The sequence below is a fragment of the Marmota flaviventris genome, chromosome 1, assembly GCF_047511675.1.
Source record: "Marmota flaviventris isolate mMarFla1 chromosome 1, mMarFla1.hap1, whole genome shotgun sequence".
Lineage (NCBI taxonomy): Eukaryota > Metazoa > Chordata > Mammalia > Rodentia > Sciuridae > Marmota > Marmota flaviventris.
The window spans coordinates 191,940,932-191,964,782 of NC_092498.1; the positions used below are offsets into that span (position 1 = coordinate 191,940,932).

General features: G+C 37.7%; 1 protein-coding gene across 1 annotated transcript; it reads right to left on the reverse strand.

The window, feature by feature from the left end:
* Positions 1–260: 260 nt before the first annotated feature.
* Positions 261–22,404, reverse strand: Cmtm6 (CKLF like MARVEL transmembrane domain containing 6). The gene is made up of 4 exons (XM_027932545.3): positions 22,175–22,404; positions 11,284–11,460; positions 7,921–8,019; positions 261–3,432 (listed from the first exon to the last, which is right to left on the reverse strand). The coding sequence occupies exons 1-4, from the start codon at positions 22,310–22,312 to the stop codon at positions 3,295–3,297; spliced, it is 552 nt and encodes a 183-aa protein (XP_027788346.1). The 5' UTR covers positions 22,313–22,404; the 3' UTR covers positions 261–3,294.
* Between the last annotated feature and the right edge of the window lie 1,447 nt (positions 22,405–23,851).

Genomic DNA, 23,851 nt, shown 5'->3' on the forward strand with positions numbered 1-23,851 from the left:
AAGGCATTTAATCTGTAACACTATTTTATAACTTTTCACCCCTAAAAATGTTTAAATGTGTATTTTAACTTTTCATCAAGAGGAACAGTTCAGGTATAGGAAATGGACTGGCTTCTTTCCTAGCCTCACCTCTTGCCCCTGGATAGCGCACACTCTAGTATTCTACACAGGTACTCAACAAGGTTTGAGCCAACTCCCACAACTAGGGAGAAACCGTTCGACAAACTATCATGCTCCTATAATGAACAACTACAAAGGTGTGAACATTTTAATTAAATGGATTTATTTAAAAAGAAGACTATAAAATTTGACATTGAGAGAGATAAAAAAGACCCACAGGATTTACATTGACAAATACAAAAATGATTGGCTATAAACAATGTAAAAATACATTTCCCAGTCCCCAAATAAAGCATAATTTAATAATTACAAAATTTTTGCACTATAAGTACCTTTCCCTTATAATTCTTAAAAACCATTTTAAACAGTTTTTATAAAATACAAATTTGCCATAGCTGTTAATATAAAATTATTTTAAATTTGAATTTACTGAGGTTGCCCTTTTCTATACATAACAGCAGTTTCTGGTCCCAAATTCTCCTTGAACTTATTTACTACCATGATCTTTTTACTCGTTTCCTTCCAGGTGAGAGAAGCTAACTAATAATGGGTTCCATAAAAAAAAATAATGTGAAAGAAGATTCTAAGAGTGGCCAAAAATACAAGTGAACAAATTATCTTTCTGAAAAAGAAAAGATTAAGTGGCCTACTAAGCAGCCCACTTCTGCACCAATGAAACAATGGAGGTAAAACTTCAGAATAAGCAGAGTTATAATCAATCCCAACATGCTGAATGAGTGAAGCCAACTGGGAATAAGTCTGTCAATTCTAACTAAGCCCAAAGCATGGTTGGTGCCATAATTTATACCCAGAATGTTCCCCAAAGGCTCAGGCATTGCTGGCTTGTTCTCTAGAATGGCACTATTTAAGAAGTGCTGGAAATTTTAGAGGTTGGGCCTAATGGGAGATTTGGGGGGGGGGGGGGCGTGCCCTTGAAGGGGACTATAGGACTTCTGTCTTTGCTGCTCTCTTTTTTCCTTTTTGCTTCCCAGCTGCCATAAGGTGAGCAGCTTGTTCTACCATACATTCCTCAGTGCGATGTTCTGCCTCACCAGAGACCCCAAAGCAACAGGGTCAACTGAACTGAAACCTCCAAACCTCCAAACCAAGCAACATGGACTGAAACCTCCAAAACTGTAATCCCAAATAACCATTTCTTCTTTTTCAGTTTATTTTCTCAGGTATTTTCTTATAGCAACAGAAAGATGACTAACACAGGTGGTAAAACTGAGGTAGCCCAGTCAATTTGCTGTGAATTCTATATGGGTATAGATGACATTTAAAATGACAAGAGTACACAGTGTGATCTGAAATTCTACAACTGCCTACCATAAATTTTTTATCTTTGAATCAGTCATCATTCTTGGACCTAAGACCCAGCTATTTCTCCTCTTTTAGATGACATACCCAATAAAAACAGAATCTATGATTGATTTCATTATCTCCCAAGTAGGTAGTAGTGATATCATCACTAACACTAGCATCTAAAATAGGATACAGATGAATAAGAAACTGACCTTATAACAGAGCAGAGGCTGTATCTGCCCAGTCTGACCAATTTTTGAGAACCACAATAGCCACGTGCATGCAACTAAAACCTATCTACAACATTCAAATGGCAGCTGAGAAACTAAAAAGAATGTGGTCATTAACTGAATCACTGGAAATAAGATTCCACTGCTGTAGAGAGAAAACCTAGCCTAGGAATCCTCCACCAAAATACGAAAGGATGTGACTTCTGGGTTCATGACCTTAATACTGGAGTCTCTGGTCGAGAACAAGAAAGGTCTACTCTGTATGACTTGGGCAGAAAGGACTGATCTCAACAAAGTCCTATCTCAAGTGCCCTGTGTGTATGACTATAAGACAGCGAGCAAAAGACAATTCTTTCAAATTATCAGAACCGAAATCTCTTGAGAATGGTTTGACTACTCCCTTACATCATCGACAGTATTCACCTGGTCAAGTTCCTGGACATTCACTTTCTTAGGATATCTTCTTCTACAAGAAGCTAGAGCAATGCCAATGTGGGAACGAGGACCCTAAGGCTCCCGCTACACACTTTCACACCTAAAGAAAACTAACAAGGAAGAGGCCCACCTCTGTCAGATGATGAAGCAGCATGTGGACCATTCTGATAAGACAGAAAAGGAAGCATCTCAAACAGATGAAAAATCAAAGACTGGGGTTTTAAAAAGAAAACTTGCTCAAAGTGATCTTAAAAGGACCCACAGAGCTGCATTAAATAGAAATGATCACATGCCAACAGGGTAACAGCCCTTTTTTCTAACCCATAGTATAAATTCACTTCTTCACATACATGGGAAGTGGTTGAAGCCTGTTTTTATAATTATTGTACTAAGTAAAAAATCTACCTTTCTTTTCTTTGGTCCTTAGGTATAATATCAGTTTCTTCAATTTTTCTGTGTTATATAACAATCATTTTTTTTTAAACCTGATCTCAACAAAGTGCAGTTTAAACATGAGGTTGCTGCTGCTTTTACACATAAAATACCAACAGCTCCCAGATATTTTATATTAAGCTATACAAAGGTCTCAGAAAGAGTTAATAATTATCCTAAAATGTTACCATATAATTTTAAGGCTGAGTGAGATACAGTAAAGCCAAGTATCACATAGTAAAGAAAAAACCTAGACCAACATTTAAAATATTGGTCTATTAAAATATACATTAAATTTCCATTAACAGAACATAATCTAATAAAAATATTAATATCTAAGCAAATTAATTTAAGAATGAAATAATTTCTAAATAAATGAATATAATCATGCTGTTTATACAGCTATAAAGCATAATTTGGAAGCTAAGACTAATAAGAGAATGCCCTGTAACACAAGGACAGAATCATTTATCTTCAGTTGAGCTGTGTGATTTAAACAACGGTCCTTCTCCTCAAAAAAAAGACAAACTCCATAACAACAAGTTTTAAGGTTTTTGGTTTTTTTTTACAATTAAAAATAAAAAACCCTCTACTCTAGACTGTGGTGACTGAAAACACAGCCTAATATTGATAAACCTGCCTTCCTGCTATTCCCCCAATTCTCCAAAGAAGTGGTTTAAGCAATTACACAAATTCTACAGGACCTTCTGCCAGAGCTCAGGCATCACCACCAAGAGTCACCATCTTGTGTAACACCTGCTCCCCAGAGTCTTTAGGCATTAAGGGGTTCAGTGAGGGCTTCTGCTCGAGTGGTATTCTCAGGTTTTCTTAGCTGGGACTCCTGTAGCTTTTCAAAAAGCATAGCACCAAAGTCAAACAGAAACATAAAACTTGCTAGAAATCCAAACGCCTGAGGAGAAAAAAGGAGAAAAGGTTATAATAAGAACTTGTGGAATACAATTTCACATTTCCCACATGATTCTGAGAGTGCTTCATATAAGCAAGATGATTTATCAATTTTATCTTTTTTTTTCAATTTTTTCTTATACCTACTACTTTTTAATGATAAAATAACTTTTTAAAACTAACAAAAAATGGAAAGAATCCAGGCATGGTGGTGCACACCTGTAATCCCAGCAGCTTGGGAGGCTGACAGGAGGATCATGAGTTCAAAGCCAGCATCAGCAATTTAGCAAAAGTCTAAGTAACTCAATGAGACCCTACCTCTAAATAAAACATAAAAAGGGCTGGGGATGTGGTTCAGTGGTTAAGTGTCCTTGGTTCAATCAATCCCAGGTACCAAAAAAAGGAAAAAAAAAAAAAAAGGAAAGAAGTTACAAAAGAAGAATTTCCAGAATAACAGCTATTAGATAAAGTCCCACAAAATACAAATGCATGTCTTATATATGTATGTATATGGGTGGGGCAACAATCTATGAAACTAAGGTGAGTAGAGGAACCCATAAAATGATACAAAATAAAGGATTATTAACAGTGTTTAGACTAACCCACATTCATGATTAGGGAAATATGTGAGTAGACAACTCAACCTAGGTAAAAATGGATAAAGTAATTAATATTAAAACAAATTTCATTTTGAAGATATGAGATTAAATTATCTAACTTCCAGTTAATTGTCCCATCTTAAAATGACAACAACACATGATGCCACTACCTACTTCCTCTTCCTTAAAATCACTTCCTCATTGTACTCTTCTAACATATGATCAAACATTCTGAGAATTCTGTCAAGAGTCAGACCATGCTCAAATTTCGCTTCTTCCCTAGCAAAACCCTTATGGAAACAGGGGCCTAAAAGTAAAAGAGAAATTGCATTGGGTGATGGTTAATGTCTCCTGCAACTCTAACATTCCACCTCAGTAATTCTTAACATTCTGTTAACTATATGTTGCCATCTCCTGACCCTCACCATCCTCAACCCCTCTCCACTCTAAAGAATATGCATTCTGGGCTGGGATTGTGGCTCAGTGCAGATCGAATGCCTCACACATGTGAGGCACTGGGTTCTATCCATAGCACCACATAAAAATAAAAAATAAATAAATAGATTGTGTCCATGTATAACTAAAAAAAATTTTTTTTAAATGAATATGCATTCTGTCCCATTTCACCATATAGCAAATTATTAAACTCCAAATTAATTCACCTGGATATAGCCAACATATTCAACCTAAATCTATTGATCAAAGCCAGGCATGGTGGTGCAAGCCTGTAATCCCAGCAACTCAGAAGGCTGAAGCAGGAGATTCATGTGTTTGAGGCCAGTCTCAAAAACTTAGTGAGGCCCTAAACAACTTAGCAAGACCCAGTATCCAAAAAAAAAAAAAAAAAAGGGATGTAGCTCAATGGTTAAGCCCCTCTATTTTCAATTCCCAGTACAAAAAAAAATTATCAACCCAACCCAACCCTCAATCCCAAGTCTTTCTCACTCTGAAGTCTTTATTTTTATTTGATAACATCTATTCCCTTACTTGCTTAGGAAACTTTTTGAATATTTCAAATGCATAAAGGATGTCCCCTTGTCTGTCAAACTATCTCTGACCACCTCAGAAAGCTCTAGTCCACAGAGGGGCCTCTATATTATGTAATCCAGACAAGTGATCTGCCAGCTCCTTTGTTCACATAGTTCCCTTTTTTATTTTTAATGTCTCTCTCACTCATTTAAGTCTATTCATAACATGAATTGTTGCAGAAGGGCCAGGAGATTATAGGAGTGACTACGCACACCTATAATCTTAATGACTTAGGAAGCTGAGGCAGGAGAATCGCAAATTCAAGGCCAGTCTCGGTTAACTGAACCAGACCCTGCCTTGAAAGAAATCAAAAAGAACTGGAGATGTAGTTCAGTGGTAAAGCATCCCTGGGTTCAATCCTCAGTAACCCCTCCCCAAAATAATTGCAAAAGGTAACTTCAGTTTACTATAAATACTGACTTTTTAAACCACGAGTAACTATTAAATATGCCCAGTGAAATCTAACTACTGTAACATTCTAATGCATTATCTAAATAAAAAATAAACTTTTTTTAACAGCTGAGGATTTTATGTCATGCTTTTTTAATATTCCCTTAGAACTCAAGTATTCCTCAACTTCATTTCACTTACCCCACAGAATTTTATGAATTTATATATATATTTTTAAAAAATATTTATTTTTTAGTTTTAGTTGGACACAATACCTTTGTTTTATTTATTTATGTGGTTCTGAGGATCGAACCCAGGGCCTCACACTTGCTAGGCGATAATATATATATATATATATATATATATATATATATATATTTTTTTTTTTTTTTTTTTTTTAATTTTTTTTTTAATTTTTAGTATTTATTTTTTAGTTTTCGGCGGACACAACATCTTTGTATGTGGGGCTGAGAATTGAACCCGGGCCGCACGCATGCCAGGTGAGTGCGCTACCGCTTGAGCCACATCCCCAGCCCCCGATAATATATTTTTATACTCATAAGTATATTATTAATCACCCTATCACACTTCTCTGCAATGACAATATGTATACAAACTAAAATTAACCATAAGACCCTATTAAAACTTTGGTTTTTCTCTCCAAATGGTTTGTGTATCCTTGGATAGATATTATTAATTGCTAGAATGAGTCAAGGTTCAGCAATAATTTTATCTGTTTTGTTTTTATAGGTGTAAAGAGCTAAGAAATTATGATCACATGAATAGGTAGATATAGCCATACAATTCTTTGAAATCCTCTTCTACTGTTCTGTCATAAAAAGTGGTTTTAATGATCTATTAGCTGACAACTACTAATTGCAACTTCAATTTCATTAAAAACAAAGTACTAACTAGAAACTAGATGGCTTGCAAGAGGATGTATTATCCCATCATTAGTCGTTCACATGCACAACACTGGTACCAATTCAGGTCCATGATCCTTGATTTGCAATTCTGAAACCCCAAAAGCTACAAAAACTCAAAGCTTTCACGATTCACTTGACTCAAAATTGACACATAATAAGATTATTTACAGTCTTTCTTACTCCTTTTATTGTAAATATTCATATTTTGCTTCAGAAATACTAATGTTGGATTATAGAGTGCTGTACTAGGCCCTCTAAAGGGTAACATAGTACAGGAGGAGTATTAACTTTCCAAAATCCAGAATATTCTGAATTCTTAAAACAAACCTACTCCCAATGATTTCAGATAAAAACTGAACCTTGCCAGGTGCAGTGATACCTGCCTGTAATCCCAGCAGCTTGGAAGGCTGAGGCAGGAGGATCATAAGTTCAAAGCCAGCTTCAGAAACTTAGAGAAGCCCTAGGCAATTTAATGAGACTCTATCTTATAACAATTATAATAATAAAATGTAAAAAAAGGGCTGGGGTTGTGGTTCAGTGGTTAAGCATCCCTGGGTTCAATTCCTAGTACCGAAAAAAAAAAAAAAAAACAACAACAATACTAGATCTTTATTTTCAATCATCCCTTTGTTGTTCACAAAGGTTTTTTATTTATTTATTTATTTTTTGCTTGTTTTACAACTCAGGGCAATGTACCATAGAAACATTGGGGACAAGTACATTTTTCTTTTGGAGTGGGGATGGTAACTGTAGAAGGGAAGGTAGAAAAGAACTGGCTAGTCTCTTCCAGAGATGAATTCTTATACATATTAGTTTTAAGAAAAATTACATGTAAAGGTTAAAATCCTAGTAACTGATTTCCTCAAAAACTATTCCTAACTAGTACTCCTCAGAAAGTTTTGCTAAAATTTTAAGTACAGGCATAGTCCACTGAAGAGTACTGTCTAGACAAACTTCTATTGGTTCATTTAACATATTCTGTCACAATTTGTTTCCCTTTCTATTTCGTTTATTAGGCTGAACCTTTAAGTCATTTCTCCTGAGTATTTTTCTACACCTAGAACAGCATCTGGAATGTAGTTATGCTTTTTTTAATTTTAATTTTGATTATTTTTTGTGATACTAGGGATTTAACCCAGGAGTACTCTACCACTGGGCTACACCCCCAGTCCTTTTTTATTTTGTATTTTGAGACAGGGTCTAAGTCTGACCTCAGACTTGCAATCCTCCTGCCTTAGCCCCCCAATTCATTTACGCTTCTGAAGAACTAAAGAGAGGTAAAATATGATAAAATCAATTTTACCACTTCCATTAGCATAATATATTCATATGTGGAGTAGATGGAATTTTTTTAACAAGACTCAATTAAATTCTAGGTTTTTAGGGCTATCATGTTTATTTAATTTTAGATCTTCTATTCAAAATTACATTAAAAAATAAAGGACAAATTACTCTCACATATTGTAAAACCTGTCAAGTATTTTTTCAAACTTCTATATTTTTAAGGAAACAAAAAAAAAGCAAAGTTAAAAAATACTAAATACTTACAATTGCAGCAATTTCAGCTGAGGTTCTGTCATGGGTAGAAACAAAAATGATAGATGCCAACAAAAATACACATCCTGTTCCCAATGTAATGTAAAAATCCTATGCATAAATATAAAACACATAAGGAAGACAACATAATTAGATTCGTAAAAACAAAGTTCCTAAATTTTAATTTTCAAAAACCTGAATGACTTACTTTTTTCTTGACACGACCCAATTTACATACCCTAACTTATAACTTTCCAATAAGCCTGGCATTCAAAACACCACCCACACTTTGAACTGGTCATACTGAAAGAGTACAGATAATCTTTTAATAGAAAGTCCCCCCAAAAGATAATCTTTTAACAGAAAGTCCCCCCAACATAATCCTTTATTAGAAAGTTCCTCCAAAAACAATTATCACAATCAAAGAATTTGTTGCAATTTCATTTCATTTCCAGAAGAAAAAAAAAAATCCTTCCTTTTAAAGTATTCTATGCTAGAATGACATCTCTCAAAGTACTTCAATAACACTCTGGAAAAGAGAAAAATCAAAAGAACCATCTATCATTAATTAGATTTATGTCAATAGTGTTTTAGACACTGGAGCTTTTTGGAATAACATATTATCCTTAACTGTTCCAAGTGGGTAATCCAAAATAAAGTGTGTGTGATGAGCTTATCTTCCACCTAAGAGCTTCCATATTTCATCATAACACCGCTTAGAACCATGAGGTGCTTCATGGGTTGCAGAGTGCTCTTTATGGCACTGCCTAGGAAAGCTCTCACTTGCCAACTGAGAACAGTGCTTGACAGAGAGGAAAACTGGTAATATGATAGTCACTCCAAAGGCATACTTTTCTGTGAAAAGGAAGAATTTTCAAAGGAAATTCTTAATTGTAAGACTACAATTAGGGGCTGGGGTTGTGGCTCAGCGGTAGAGCGCTCGCCTAGCACGTGCAAGGCCCTGGGTTCAATCCTCAGCACCACATAAAAATAAAGGTATTGAATCCAACCACAACTAAAAAAATAAAAAAGAATACAATTAGGGCTGGGGCCAAAGCCCAGTGGCAGAGAACTTGCCTAGCATGTGTGAGGAATGGGGGTTCAATCTTTAGCACCACATAAAAATGAAAAAATAAAGACATGCTGTCCATCTACAACTATAAAAACTTTTAAAATAATATAATTAATACAATTAATTATAATGAATACAATTAACAAAAATCCTAAGATTTTGTCCGAAATTTTTCTTAATATGTATTTCATTTAAAAGTGGGTCTGTTGCCATTGTTACACAGAGATTCCTACAGTGATGGCATTTGCCATGACAGCCCTGAAGTTATCAGGACCTTGGTTCTAATAGGATTCTGCTTAGATCACATGAGAGAATATACAACATAAGGGCTTTCCCTGAGTTCAAATTCACTTCACTCTAGCTGTGTTAACTTTAGACAGTTACTTAACCACTCTGAACATAAATATCCTCAACATAAAAATGGAGCATCAAATAGAAGAATTCTAAATCATAGCACGTCAAGTGCTGGACATGATTATAGAACAGTCATATATTGGTCATATCAAGAACTGTTAAGTATGGGTTAATCAAAAACTTGATTCAAAGTTATATTTAACTGTTTGACATCAACTTTTTCTAATTTTTTAACTTAATTTTTTTTTAAAAGGTAATGAATTCCTGGGCTGGGGCTGTAGCTCTATGGCAGAACACTTGCCTACCATGTGTAAGCATGGGGCTCAATCCACAGCACCACATAAAAATAAACATAAAATAACGGCACATGGTCCATCTACAACTAAAAAAAGAGAAAAAATTTTTTAAAAAAGGTAACAGATTCCTAAAGCAAAAACCCCAGCACTGCAAAACAAAAAAGGAAAAAAAAAAAAAAAAAGGTAAATATCTTAAGATAACCAATACATGACCCTGTGCTTGCTTCTCATTAATTTAAAACAATAGAATCTTGCTGCTTTCTTTTTACACCATTATCTCTTGGCCTTAATAATTTAAAATATACCATAATTTTTATCTTTATCCTCAGAGATATATATCCTTTTATACCTCAACCCTGACATGCACAATTCTTCACAAACCCAAACATACTGAAGAAATAAATTTATCAATGATTTCTTTCTTAAATTCAGTACTTTCTGTAAACTATTTCATCTGTCATCCCACAAATCCAAACTATACTCAAATAAAAACAAAGGATAGTAGACTGTCTAGAAAGTTAAGCACTTCCAATATTGGAAAACAAGACTTTCCCACTATAATTTTATTGTAAGGGTAATTTCTGAATAATGAATCAGTAAATTCACCCCCATCTCTAGCATACTAGAGATTAAACTCAGGGGTGCTCTACCACTAAGCTACATGTTGAGACAGACTCTCATTAAGTTGCCCAAGCTGGCCTCAAACCTGTGAACCTCCTGCCTCAGCCTCCTAAATCACTGGGATTACAGGCGTGTGCCACAACACCCACCTAACAAACTCATTCTTAAATTCACTTACAATTTTCTTCATAATAAAATGAAAGCAAAATATAAACAGGATTATACATTAGAATGACAGTTTTAAATAAAATTTTACTTTATTTAAAAGCTCAAGAAATAAATCAGTTCATAACTCTATCTCCAATGTTAGCGTATGTCTGGAACATAACAGGCACACAATTCATAACTGTAAACAAATGAGTGACACTCTGAAATGTGGAAAATAAAGAGTGACAAATCTAGTTTTTTTAAAAAAAAGGCTGCCAGGTGTGGTGGCGCATGCCTATAATCCCAACGACTCGGGAAGCTAAGGCAGGAGGATCATGAATTCAAAGCCAGCCTCAGCAACTTAGCGAAGCTCTAAACAACTTAGAGACCCTGGCTCCAAATAAAAAACAAAAAGGGCTGGGGATGTGGCTCAGTGGTTAAGCGCACCTGGGCTCAATCCCTGGTACACACAGACAAAAAAAGTCTACTGTAAATTAGATTAAACCACCAATAACTATAAAATACTGGCAATGTTTGTCACTGTCATTCTAATCCCTCTAATCCCACTTTCACTAACATGAAAAATTGAGTTGCTTTAGAGACAGAGAGTTGGAATAATGCATAGTGTCTTTTCTTTTTTTTTAATATTTATTTTTTAAGTTTTAGGTGGACACAATATCTTTATTTTACATTTATGTGGTTCTGAGGATCAAACCCAGTGCCTCATGCATGCTAGGCAAGCACTCTACCACTGAGCCACACCCTCAGCCCCACACAGTGTCTTTTCATGGTGCTGAGTTTTAAAAGTACACCTACTTTGAACAACAAAACCAAGATCAAAACAGCTAAGCTCTTAATACAGGGATTTTATTTTTTCACACTTACCGATGATTTTACTTTTGTGTTATCAACTCTGTCATACACTGGAGTACAATACACAATCAGCAGAAGGAGACTCAGAAGGAAGGCACTGCAGCTTACAAATTCAAAAAAGTAAAGTCCTCCACACAATGTGCATTGTGATACAACTTCTTCACAGATGAATGCCAGCAGAGACAGCAACTACAAAAAAAGCAAAACATTCTACTTGTTTTTCAGAGAGCCCACTGCTAGTCAAAAAATACCATCTGTTTACTCAAGTATTTATAGAGACTATGGTAAACAAGACTACTGAGTGAACCTCATCTATACAGAACTTACGGCCTACTTGTCTTAAAGGTAATACAGGCAATTAACTACACTGAGCTAAATGTTAGAACAAGGAAATCAGGATATTGTTTTTATAAAAACACACAGGAAGGGATTCAGGAAAAAATAAGTTCAATTCTGGGTAAAAGATAGGAACTGAAGTTCCTGGCAGAGGAACACTACATAAAGACACAGAGATGAGAAAGCATGGCGCTGCCCCCACCAACACATACACATATCTCACCACCCCAAATGAACTGCGAAAGCCTGTCAACATAACTACAGTGTAGTTTGAGAGAAGGAAATGACAGAACAAAATTATATGGGACTAGAGATATAAGCAGAAACCAGATATAAGTTTCCTTATCAAGTAGTTTAAGGGATCTGGATTTTATTGGGTTTATAGCAAAAGGGTAAAATGATCAAGTTTGTACTTTCAGTGGTTCTTGCTAGCTCCATGGAGAAGGGACTGGAGCTAGTGCAAAACTCGGAGCAGACATCCAGCTGGGAAGCTGAAGTAGGAAATCAGAGAACATGGTGACCAGAGGTAGCAGTAATGGAGAAAAGCGGCTAATCACTGAGGGATGCAATAGAAGTCCTTATCAGACAGGGCGAGTACAAATAACGCGAAGGAAATGACAGGCACAGTGGTGCACTCCTGTAATCCCAGCAGCTCAGGAGGCTGAGGCGAGAGGATTGAGAGTTCAAATCCAGCCTCAGCAACTTAGTGAGGCCCTAAACAACTCTAAATAAAATATTTAAAAGGGCTAAGGATGTGGCTCAGTGGTTAAGTATCTCTGGGTTTGATTCCCAGTGCCAAAAAATAAAAATTGTGTGTGTGTGTGTGTGTGTATGTATGTGTATAAAAAGTAGGCACAAGATGATACATATGTACACATTATTTTTAGTTAAAATAAAACGGCACATTTACGGGCTGGAGTTGTAACTCAGCAGTAGAGCGCTCGCCTAGCACATGCAAGGTCCTGGGTTCCCTTACTCAGCACCACATAAAAATAAATAAAATAAAGGGGTTTATGTACAACTAAAAAATAAATATTTTTAAAAAGGCACATTTATTCACTAAGACTGTGGGTAACAATCGTGGGGCTAGAATGCCTGGCACAGTGAATGGAGAATGGGTAATTCTGACTGACCCAGCAACTCAATTAAGTGCAGGTGGATTTTAATGGCACTCCCACTGTTGGATTTGTGGTATTAACACTCTGGTACCTCCCTGCAGAAAGAATCAGGGTTTTTCTTTTTAAGAGGCAAAGGTGCTGGGGAGAGAATTCCATTTTAAATGTGTTGTGACTGGTGAAGTCTGTAAGAGTTAGGTGGAGATATAGTTTGGAAGCAAATGGATATATGCATCTGGAACTCAGAGGAAAGGTCCAGATGCAGATCAAGATGTGGAGGCTGCCAAGTGAAAGGATGAGATCACCCAGGATGAGGGAAGATGGCCTTATGCAGAACCCTGAGAAATCTCAAGATTTAAGGGAGTTGCAAAGGGAAGACCCCAACAAGAACTAGAAGCAGCAGCCCAAGAGACAGCAGGCAAGAGAAAAGTATTTCCACAGACAGTAATCATGAGCACTAAAACCTACTTAGAGTCCAAGAGAGAACAACATTGAAACGCCTTCATTAGAATGAGTACCAGAAGGTTGCTGGTGACATCAGCAAGGAAATCCCAGTTAGGAAGTCTAGCCAAATAAAGAAGCTAGGTTGTAGCATGGTCATTAGGAAGTAAACAGAAGACAAGGCAGCGGAATAGAGACTGCAGTCAAGAAGTATGGCTGGGAAAGAGTGGCCAGATAGGGATTCAATGGATGAGGTAAAAGGAAGAGTATTTTCAAGATGGGAGGGAGCACACTGTGCATATTTTAATGCTTAGAAAACAATTATATGAGTCTGAACAGGTAGTGAAACTGGGCTTAATAGTGCATGCCTATAATCCCAGCCAGCTTGGAAGGCTGAGGCAGGAAGATTGAAAGTTCAAAGCCAGTCTCAGCAACTTAGTGAGGCCCTAAGCAACTCAAGCAAGGCCTTGTCTCAAAATATAAAAAGGATGGGGATATGGCTCAGAGGTTAAGCATCCCTGGGTTCAATCCCCAGTATCAAAAAATAAGAAAGGGGGCTAGGGTTGTGGCTCAGCAGTAGAGTACTTGCCTAGCATAAGCAAGGTGCTGGGTTCGATCCTCAGCACCAAACAAACAAATAAATAAAGGCATTGTGCCCAACTACAACCAAATTTTTAAAAAAATAAATAAATAAGGGTGATGAAGAAATTCTTTCAAGATAGGATTCAGGGCTCACATCAGGGCCAATCCTCAAGAAACTGGAGGGAAGAAAGTAAAGAGAAGTTCATTTGGGCAGTTTATGTGGGTTTTGTGGAAGCTGAGGGAGTTTCTTTCTGAGTGCCAAAACCATCCAAAAGACTCATCAGAGTTGAGCATTTGACTGGGCTCACCCAAGTCAAAGGCTAAAGGGAAATGCCACCTGACTTCAGTGAGGCCAGCAGAAACAACCAGATATACTAATGGCAATAAGATTGCTACCAAAAATCAACAGATACATTTCACAGTACATAATAAACATCTTATCTTACATTTTCATTAAAAAGAAGTCAATGGTGCAGCCACTCTGAAAAACAGTTTAGCCATTTCTTCAAAAACTATCCATGAATCTCTTACAACCCAGCAACTGTATTCTTGGGATTTATTCTAGAGAAATGAAAATTTGTTTGTGCAAAAACCACTACATGAATTTTCATGACAATTTTATTCACAATAGCACCAAACTAGAACCAATCCAGATGTTGTCAATAGTTAAACTGTGGTAAATCCATTATTAATAAAAAGGAACAAACAATATACAAAATGACCTGATGTATCTCCAGAGAATAATGCAAAGTAAAAAAAAAAAAAAACTAGTCTCAAAAGGTTATACACACTATTTACATAACATTCTTTAAACAATAAAAATTATCGAGAGGCAGAATAAATTAGTGGTGGCCAAGAAAAGGGGGAAGGCATGGCTATAACAGGATAGCCTGGAAGAAGGCCTGTGATGACCAGTTTTGCATCTCGACTAGGTTGATGACTATGGGAAGCTATACATGTGACAACATAGCACAGAACACCCCCATACACATTCACACCCACACATAAACAAGTACATGGGACCTCTCTAAATTTATTTTGTAATTTCTTATGAATGTATAAGTATTTCAAAATAAAAATTGAAAATAAAAAAAGGGGTCCAACCTAAATTAGTATGTAAGCCTCCACAGGATCCTCCCCCCCTTTACTGGCAATACAAAATTTATATATCCCCACAACTAAAAAGAACTTATATAAGGACACAAATAGCTCTCATTGTTCGAATTTACTGTAAATTAGCAAGGCATGAAATAGTCCCATCGCAAACAACTTCCTTGGACAGTAAGGCATTCTCAGTTATCATACAACAGGATTTAAAGTGACACACAAGGATACACAGTGGCACACGCCTGTAATCCCAGCAATTTGGGAGGCTGAGGCAGGAGAATGGCAAGTTCAAGGCCAGCCTGGGAAACTGAGTGAGACCTTAAGCAATTTAGTGAGACCATGTCTCAAAATAAAAAATAAAAAAGGGACTGAGGATATAGCTCAGTGGTAAAGGGCCCTGGGCTCAAACCCAGTATCAAAAGAAAAAAAAAAAAAAATCAAATGGCACAAGGTAAATTCCAGGTCATCATGAATGTTAGTGCCTTAATCTCCTGTATGTATAATTACAATGAATTTTTACAGGTCTATAGTATAACAATATTCTAAATGTCTAATGTTTTATTTGCTTTATTCTTGCCTCTATGTTAACTTTTTTCCAAGTTTTAAGAGTTTAAACTGGGAGTGGTGGCACGTGCCTGTAATCTCAGTGGCTGGGAAGACTGAGGCAGGAGGATTGTGAGTTCAAAACCAGCCTCAGCAACTTAGCAAGACCCTGTCTCTAAGTTTAAAAAATATATATAAAAAAGAATTGGGGATGTGGCTCAGTGGTTAAGTGCCCTTGGGTTCAATCCCCAGTACAAGGAAAAAAAAAAATGTTATGAGAAATTTGCAAAATATGACTCAAGTGTTTAAAAGTTAACTATTAGAAGACGCCAGCCTAAAAAGTAACTGTTCAAAAATAGTTGCATTTATTTATTTATTTGATGGACAGCATGCCTTTATTTGCTTATTTTTATATGCAGTGCTAAGGATCGAATCTAGTGCCTCACACATGCTAGGCAAGCACTCTGCCACTGAGCCCCAGTCCCAGCCCCAACAGTTGCTTTTGAATCATTCTTATTGTAAAAATTAGATTATCAGGACCACTCATCTGTGAAGGCTACATGATAATAAAATCTTACCTTTAGCATAGATATACAGTTCTTATCTACTCTTGGTTAAAAAAAAAAAAAGGGAAGGGGGCAGGAGCCAGGCAGGGTGGTGCACCCACCCCTGTAATGCCAACAGCTCAGGAGGCTAAGGCAGCTGCTACCATTAATCTTCCTTTAGAATCACCATAGCACTATTCAGTTTCCTGTACAAAGTGTGAATGAGGATTATGTATCCAATACTGTAACATATACATGAAGATGAAATGATGGAGTGATAAAATCAATGTATAAGAAATAATAAGAAAACAATGTTTTATGCGACATAATTGGGCATTCATTATATGTGAGTTCAGAATAGCAGGAGAAGGACTCAAAACCAAGGTTGAGAGACACAGATTGTGAACAGGAAGAGGATATTCCAGGTTAGAGAATAAAAAAGAACAGATTCATGAAGGCAAGAATTTGCATGGTAAATCCAAAAGGCTAATAAGGCAACTGACCTAACTGGATGTGGATGATGAGGAAAATGGTGAAGGCACGTTGGGTGCGGTCGTGTTATGACTGTGCAAGGGAATATGGATGAAGGCACCAGGGAAGAACTACCCTTTACAGGAACCAGGGAACGCCTGCCTGGTTTTGTAGGTTAGTAGACAGGACAGGAGGGCACTGGGTGGGGCCTGAAGGAACTTGACAGTTCAAGAGTAGGAGGGAGGGCTGGAGTTGTGGCTCAGTGGTACAGCGCATGCCTAACATGTGTGAGGCACTGGGTTTGATTCTCAGCACCACATATAAATAAGTGAATAAAATAAAGGTCCATCAACAACCAAAAAAAAATTAAGAAAAAAAAAAAAAGTAGGAGGGAATACAGCACTGCCAAAAAAAAAAAAAAAGAATAGGAAGGAAAAGAGCAACTAGCACAGGATAAGCAAATCAAGAAGTGTTCAAAACAAAACAAAAACTTACATAGCAAGTAAACATCCTCCACACTGTTAATCAAACAGAGATGCCTATGAGTGTGAGGGGTGAGGGGTTAGGATGTGGATTATTTTTATTTTAATCATATTTTTAGTTGATTTTTTGAATAAGTGGTCCCTTTTTGTATTAAAAAATGAAGAAGAAAGTGTAATGGTTTAGAGAAGGAATAATTTCAAGAAATGGTTGGTCAACAGCATTAAATATCAATTGTCAAGGACTAGAAAACAGATAATATCACTCATATAGACAAGAAGTTAATGATGAAAAAAAAAAAGTAGTTAATGATGAACATAACCCATAAGTAAAAAGGCTTAATTGCTATTTCATGGTATACAGTCTTGCTCCTAATAGCATGAAATCATAATGCTGAGTGAATATTAAATTAGGAATCTAACAATTATGCCCAATATAGTTCCTTTTAATGATAAAATTTTACACAAATATAAATACAGGAATTATCAAGCTTTTAGAGTTGGGAGGGCCTCTGGAGAACATATAGTCCCTCAACCTCAAATTTACAGATGAAACCAAGCTTCTGTGTTAGCCAGGCACAGACAAGAACCCAGGTCCCTTGGCTCTCACTTTATACTTGTCCCCTACTGCCTCCCCTGCAAAAAAGAAATCTATAAAGTTTATTTTATGATGATGTATGTTTGCATAGGTTTTCTCTGGAAGATTGGGTTTTTTGCTTTTTGCAGTGCTGGGGATTGAACATGTGGCCTCAAGTAGTCTAGGCAAGCACTTTACCATTGCAGCTATATGCCCAACCCTGTAAGACTAGGGTTTTGAAGTTACAACCGCCAGCTTTGTATATTTCCTTTTTTGCTATTAAATCTTATATTAAAAACAATTGGCCAAGTGTGGTGGCACACAACAATAATCCTAGCAATTCAGGAGGCTGAGGCAAGAGGACTGCAAGTTTGAGGCCAGCTTCAGCAATTTAGTAGGCCCTAAACAATATAGGGAGACCCTATCTCTAAATAAAAAATAAAAAGGGCTAGGGATATAGCTCAGTGGTAAATTAGCCCTGGGTTCAATTCCCAGTACCCCCCCACCAAAAAAAAAATTGACTAGTCATTTGGGAAGTTTCACTCACTGACTAAAAGATGGTATTAACACAGCTCTGGTGATTTAAACATTCAGAAAATGACTACCCTATATCTCCAATTCAATTTCACCATCTTTTCTGAAACCGAATCTTCCTTAAAACTCTGTTATTATGTTTAACACTAATTCTCTATCATTTATCTTTAAAATTTTTTTAGTTATAGATGGATATAATACCTGTATTTTATTTTTTATTTTTATGTGGTGCTGAGGATCGAACCCAGGGCTTTACACATGCTAGGCAAGCACTCTACTACTGAGCTACAACCTCAGCTCCTATCATTTATCTTTAACCCCTATTATTTATCTTTAACAGTCTACTAAAAATTTTTTTCTAAAAAATTTTTTTTGGGGGGAGGGGGTGGCGGTATCAGGGATTGAACTCACCACTGAGCCACATTCCCAGTCCTATTTTGTATTTTATTTAGAGACAGGGTCTCACTGAGTTGCTTAGCACTTTGCTTTTGCTGAAGCTGGCTTTGAACTTGCAATCCTCCTGTCTCAACCTCCCAAGCCACTGGGATTAAAAGCGTGTACCACTGGCCTGGCTTTAAAGAACTTTTGAATGTTTTTCATTAATCATAAGACATCATGTATAAAATTCTATGAATTTATGAATTAACAAACATGTTACTAAAAACCTTAAGGTTCCAATAAGAAATACTGTCAGGTCTCTCTTGCCTTAAGAAATATTTACTTACAAAAGCTTAATGAGATAATTGCTGACATTATAGATCTTCCTTGAGATAAAAATAGAGTATTCCAATTTAATACATATCAATTTTCACATTTAAATAATGAAAAGAACATCAATATAAGAAATTGCTTGTGAGTGATTTGCTTCTTGGTACTGACAGAATAACATTATAATTTAATAAGCTGAAATTACTGGTGAATCCTAAGACAAATTGCTTGCCTGAAGAATGACTATAATCCCAGTACTGTGCAGCCATCAGGATGTTCAACTGGTACCACAGACACAATGTGGAGCTTGTTGAAGAGAGAAAATTATATATATTTAGGTCACTGCACCAGCTAATTAGCAAGTAAGTAGGTTGCCAAAGTCGATTCTCCCCTAAAAAAAAAAAAAAAAAAAACAACTCCCTCAAAAAGTAAAATAAAAAACTCACAAAATATGAGCATAAGAACAAATGTATGCATAAATTTAAGATTCCAGTAACTCCTCACCTTGATATCTCAATGAATTTCTAATTATCTCTGGAAGGGTGTGTGGCAGTTAGAGGATGCTTATGCTTTGGACAATCCTTTGACAAAATTCAGGTCATATCTGAATGACAAACATAGCTAGTTATATGACTCCAAAAGCTAGAAAAGGTATGCTCTTTTATCTCTAATCTCCTCCTACATGTGTGTAGGCTCCACCCTCTGCCCTTCAGAGCTCAGTTCTGTAACAGAAAACTCCATGGAGGCTAAGAGATTTGAAGAAATCTTAAATGTGCAAAGAATCTCAGAGGTAATCGAACTCAACATCCCTAGCACCCCAATGTAAGCATTTCCCAAGTACACAATGTCTAGTTTTTAATTTTAGAACAGGCTTCCTTTCTCTCTTGGGGTCTTTCAAAAACTGATAAGATTTATGGGTCCAGAAAAATGTACTCAAATACATAAATGGACATCATTTTTAAGTTTCCTTTTAAAAATACTGTACTTCCTCTTCTGATTATGGGTTTCTCCATTACAACTGTTTCCTTATGGGAGCTCTGCATTTCTTTCTTTCTTTTCTTTTTTTTTTAATAAATCATCAAAATAAGACAATCTAAAGGCAGAGTTTGAGTGAAGGCAAAGAAGATCTTGTCTACTGCCCCAGGCTAGGTGACAATTTCTACTGACTCCATCTATAACTTCCCTGGGACTTTCTGGGTAACTCCTGTAATACACTGCAATTATGAAGAAATAAAACATTACTGAAACAGACAAAGCAAGAACAAGAAAACAACCATCAAAGTGAAAGGCAATAATGAAACAATATTTTTAACACCCCATACTAAAGAAAGCATTCTGTAATATTACAAGTTCCCCATAAACAAATAAATAAATTCATGAAAAGGTATTAGTTTTTACCTTTCCTCATTTCTCCTTATGAACAATGGAGAACAAACAGGAATAGTCTAACAATTCTTTGAAGGCAAACTGACCTACTCTTCTCTCATCCAAGTAAAAAGTCTACCACTAGCAAAATTTCAAGTTGTGTTCTATTCTGAAGATATGGATAACAGTTTACTAAACTGTAATAAGGTAATGAGAAATTCTACTTTAGCTCTGCCAGTTCTGATTAAAAAGAAAAACTAAAGGCAAATGAAAAAGATTTAACGGGCAGCAAATTAATATACATTATTTCTTTTGAGCAGCAAGAATGCTTCAGATGAATATCATCCTCTTCTGAAGAGTTCCATTCACATAGAAACATTTATGCTCTACTGCAGAGAAGCATAGATAATATTTTAAAATCCCATGAGAGCAGATAAGAGAAAGAACAGGAGGAAGCACTTCTAGGCAGCAGGAACACCAAATGAAAAGGAACAGTGGCAAAAGGGAGCCTCTAATACCTGGTAAGAACTTAAAAGTGGCCCTGTGGGACTACCTAAAGGGAGGCCAGAGAAACAGGATCACAACATCTTGAGTTCCATAGGGCAACATTATCACTTGTCTTCAAGTGATTTCCTAATCATCCACAGATAGTTTATTTTGGTTCTTTATAAAAGCAGTGCCAGAAGAGAATGCTTAAGTCCACACTCTGCTTAGGTAACATAGTAAGAGCCTACCTCAAAATAAAAAATAAAAAGGGATGGGGAATGTAGCTAAGTGGTAGAGCACTCCTGGGTTCAATCCCCAGTCGGAGGAAGAAGGAAGGGGGGCAGACAGACACACAGAGACAAAGACACAAACACAGAGAGGCGCTGGGGGTGGGTGGGGAAGAAGCCCTGCCAGTTTCCTAACTGCTGTTTTTCTATTCAACAAAAGTAGGTCATCTGAGTTCTAAGAATTTAAATTCTGGTCATCTGCGTTATAACCCCCCACCAAGGAAACCAATGAGTTCTTTTTACTTGGAACAGTTAAAAATAAAAATAAATAAAACAAAACCCATAAACATTCTAAGCATTCTGATTTTTCCCAAAATGGTCCTGGTGCAGGAAAAATAATGCTATTAGTGGTTGAAACAGCACAGGGGAGCTCATTATGAGTGTTAACTGAATTATAATTTAAACTTCAAAGATGCTTTGATATTTTCACTAATAGATTTATGACACTTTAACTGCCTAAAATACTCAATGAAAAACAAAGCATCCCACCTCCCAGTTCTGCTATCTGCATATACTTTTGACCTCCTACCTTGAACACACACATTGCTCATTCAGAAATAATTATTTTCCAGTCAATACAAAATTTCTGGGAGCCTGGCAGGGAGGCAAATGCCTGTAATTCCAGCAACTAGAGAGGCTGAGGCAAAGGGATCCCAAGTTTGAGATCGGCCTCCGCCACTTAGCGAGACCCTGTCTCAAAAAAACATGTAAAAATGGCTAGGGATGTAGCTCAGCAGTAAAGAAGAGCATCTGAATTCACTCCCCAGTACTAAATAAATAAATAACAACTTCTGGGAGACAATTTACTGGAGACACACACATCTCAGTGCCACGCGCGGTGCCGTCCGACTGTGTTCAACAAGTTCAACTTGCCCCCATGGTCTAGCACCAGGAAAACCACAGGAACCAGAGAAAGATAAGCAGTACTACGTAGTCTAATCACAAGTAAATGGGGTGTCCATGGAGAGTAGCAGCTGGGAGGAGAGAGAAAGGCCACCACAGAGGGCAAGTGAAAGACGTCGAAGTGGCTGACTTGGGTCTCCCACGACGCATTTCCTGGGCGCGCGGAACCATTCCGGGCCCGAATGGAGAGAGACTTGGGGATGAAGGATGGCCCCGGAGACAGCAGCGAGAAGCAGGGGGCAACGCCCCCTCCGCCAGGTGGAGAGGGAAGGAACTGAGGGTGTGGAAACGGCTGCTTCCTGAACAACCAGACTGAGCAGTGGCCGCCTGGCAGCCTCCCGCGCCCGCAGGCCATCGACCCCCCGGCCAGCCCCCAGTCCCCAGCCCCCAGCCCCGGCTCGCCCTCCGCCGGCAGCGCACTCACCAGCTGCAAGCCTTTGAGAACCCGCCGATACCAAGGGAGCCGGGCCAGGGAGAAGTAGGCAGCGAGGCCGCTCCGGGCGCCCCTGGCGGGACCCGGATCCTCCTCAGTGGTGGGGCTGTACACTGCTCCGTTCTCCATCGCCCAGAGTCAAGATCGCGGGAGCCGGGGGAGTTGCGTCTGACTCGGCCGGGTCCAGTAAAAGTCCCCGAGCAGCAAGGGGCGTCACTTCCTGGACCTCCACCCCCGCTTCCGGGCCGACTCCGCCCCGCCGCGACTCAGCCCTCGTCACGCCCCCTTCCCTCCACGCCCCCTCCCGCCCCAGGCCTAACCTTTCGCAAACTTGGTTATTGTTTGTGATTCTGGCTTTTGACCAAGAATTTGGTTACTTTCTTTTTCTTCCTTCCTTCCTTCTTCCTTTCTTTCTTTCTTTTTTTGCACTCAGGGGCACTCAACCACTGAGCCACATCCCCAGCCCTATTTTGTATTTTATTTAGAGACAGGGTCTCACTGAGTTGCTTAGCACCTCACTTTTGCTGAGGGTGGCTTTGAACTCCTGATCCTCCTGCCTCAGTCTCCCCAGCCTCTGGGATGACAGGCCTGCGCCACCGCGCGGGCTGGAACTGGTTACTTTCAATGAACTTTTTTTTTTTTAGGTGTTGGGGAGGAACTGAAGGGGACCTCGCAGGTACTAGACTAGTGCCTTACCACTAAGCTACATCCCCAGCCCTTTTGATTGTTTGAGACATGGTCTGGCTAAATTGACGAGGCTGACCTCAAACTTGGAGTAGTTGCGATTACAGGCATGTGTCACATGTACCTACCGTAGATTTTAATACATTTTTCATTTCCCTCTATCTTCCAGACACTCGTTCATTTGTTCCTTCCATCAATACGTTTTGAGTGTGCAACGAACTTGGTTTTAGGTGTTGGGATTACAGCCATGTATCAACGGAAGATGCAAGATCCCTGCCCTGTTCTAGTACAAAAGCCAGTAAACAAGTAAACAATACGAATTTCAGATAGTGATAAATGATGTGAAAATACTGATAATCCTAACTTAATATGAAAGTTCAATTTAGGATATTTACAGTGGTGCAAAATGGATAGTTCTCAGTAGAAACCATACTTTTATTTTGAGTTTTGATCTTTTCAATAAATTATATGAGATATTCGACACTTTATTGTAAAATAGGCTTTGTGTTAAATGATATTGCCTGAATGTGAACTAATGGAAGTGTTCTAAGCACGTTTAAGCTAAGCTAGGCTAAGGTATGATGTCTGGTGGGTTAGGTGTACTGTACTAAATTGCAACTTGTGATATCTTCAGCCTAAAATGGGTTCATTGGAACATAACCCCATTGTAAATTGAGGAGAAACTGTCGTGTGAGGTTTGGGTACTAACCAGTCCAGAACTTAAATAAGTGGTCAGGGAAGGCATTTCTGAGAACCTTAATGTTTGTGCTGAATGAGACCCAATGGTTGAGAAGGAGCCAGGTCAAGATCTGGGGCGAGACTTTCATGCAGAGGGAACAGCAAATACAAGTGTCCTGAGGATCAAATGAGCTTGGCTAGATTTGTAGTTGGTGTGACTAGAAGCAAGTAAGGGAATAGGAGAAGAGATGGAGACAGAGACTAGATAATTTAGGGACCTTGTAGATCTTAGAAGAATTTGGATTT

Coding starts and splice junctions, on each gene's coding strand:
- Cmtm6 (XM_027932545.3), bottom strand. CDS start 22,312: ATGGAGAACGGAGCAGTGTACAGCCCCACCACTGAGGAGGATCCGGGT. Junction 11,461..22,174: donor TTCTCAAAGGCTTGCAGCTG/GTGAGTGCGCTG, acceptor CTTTTTTTGTAG/TTGCTGTCTCTGCTGGCATT. Junction 3,433..7,920: donor CAGCTGAAATTGCTGCAATT/GTAAGTATTTAG, acceptor TTTTCTCCTCAG/GCGTTTGGATTTCTAGCAAG.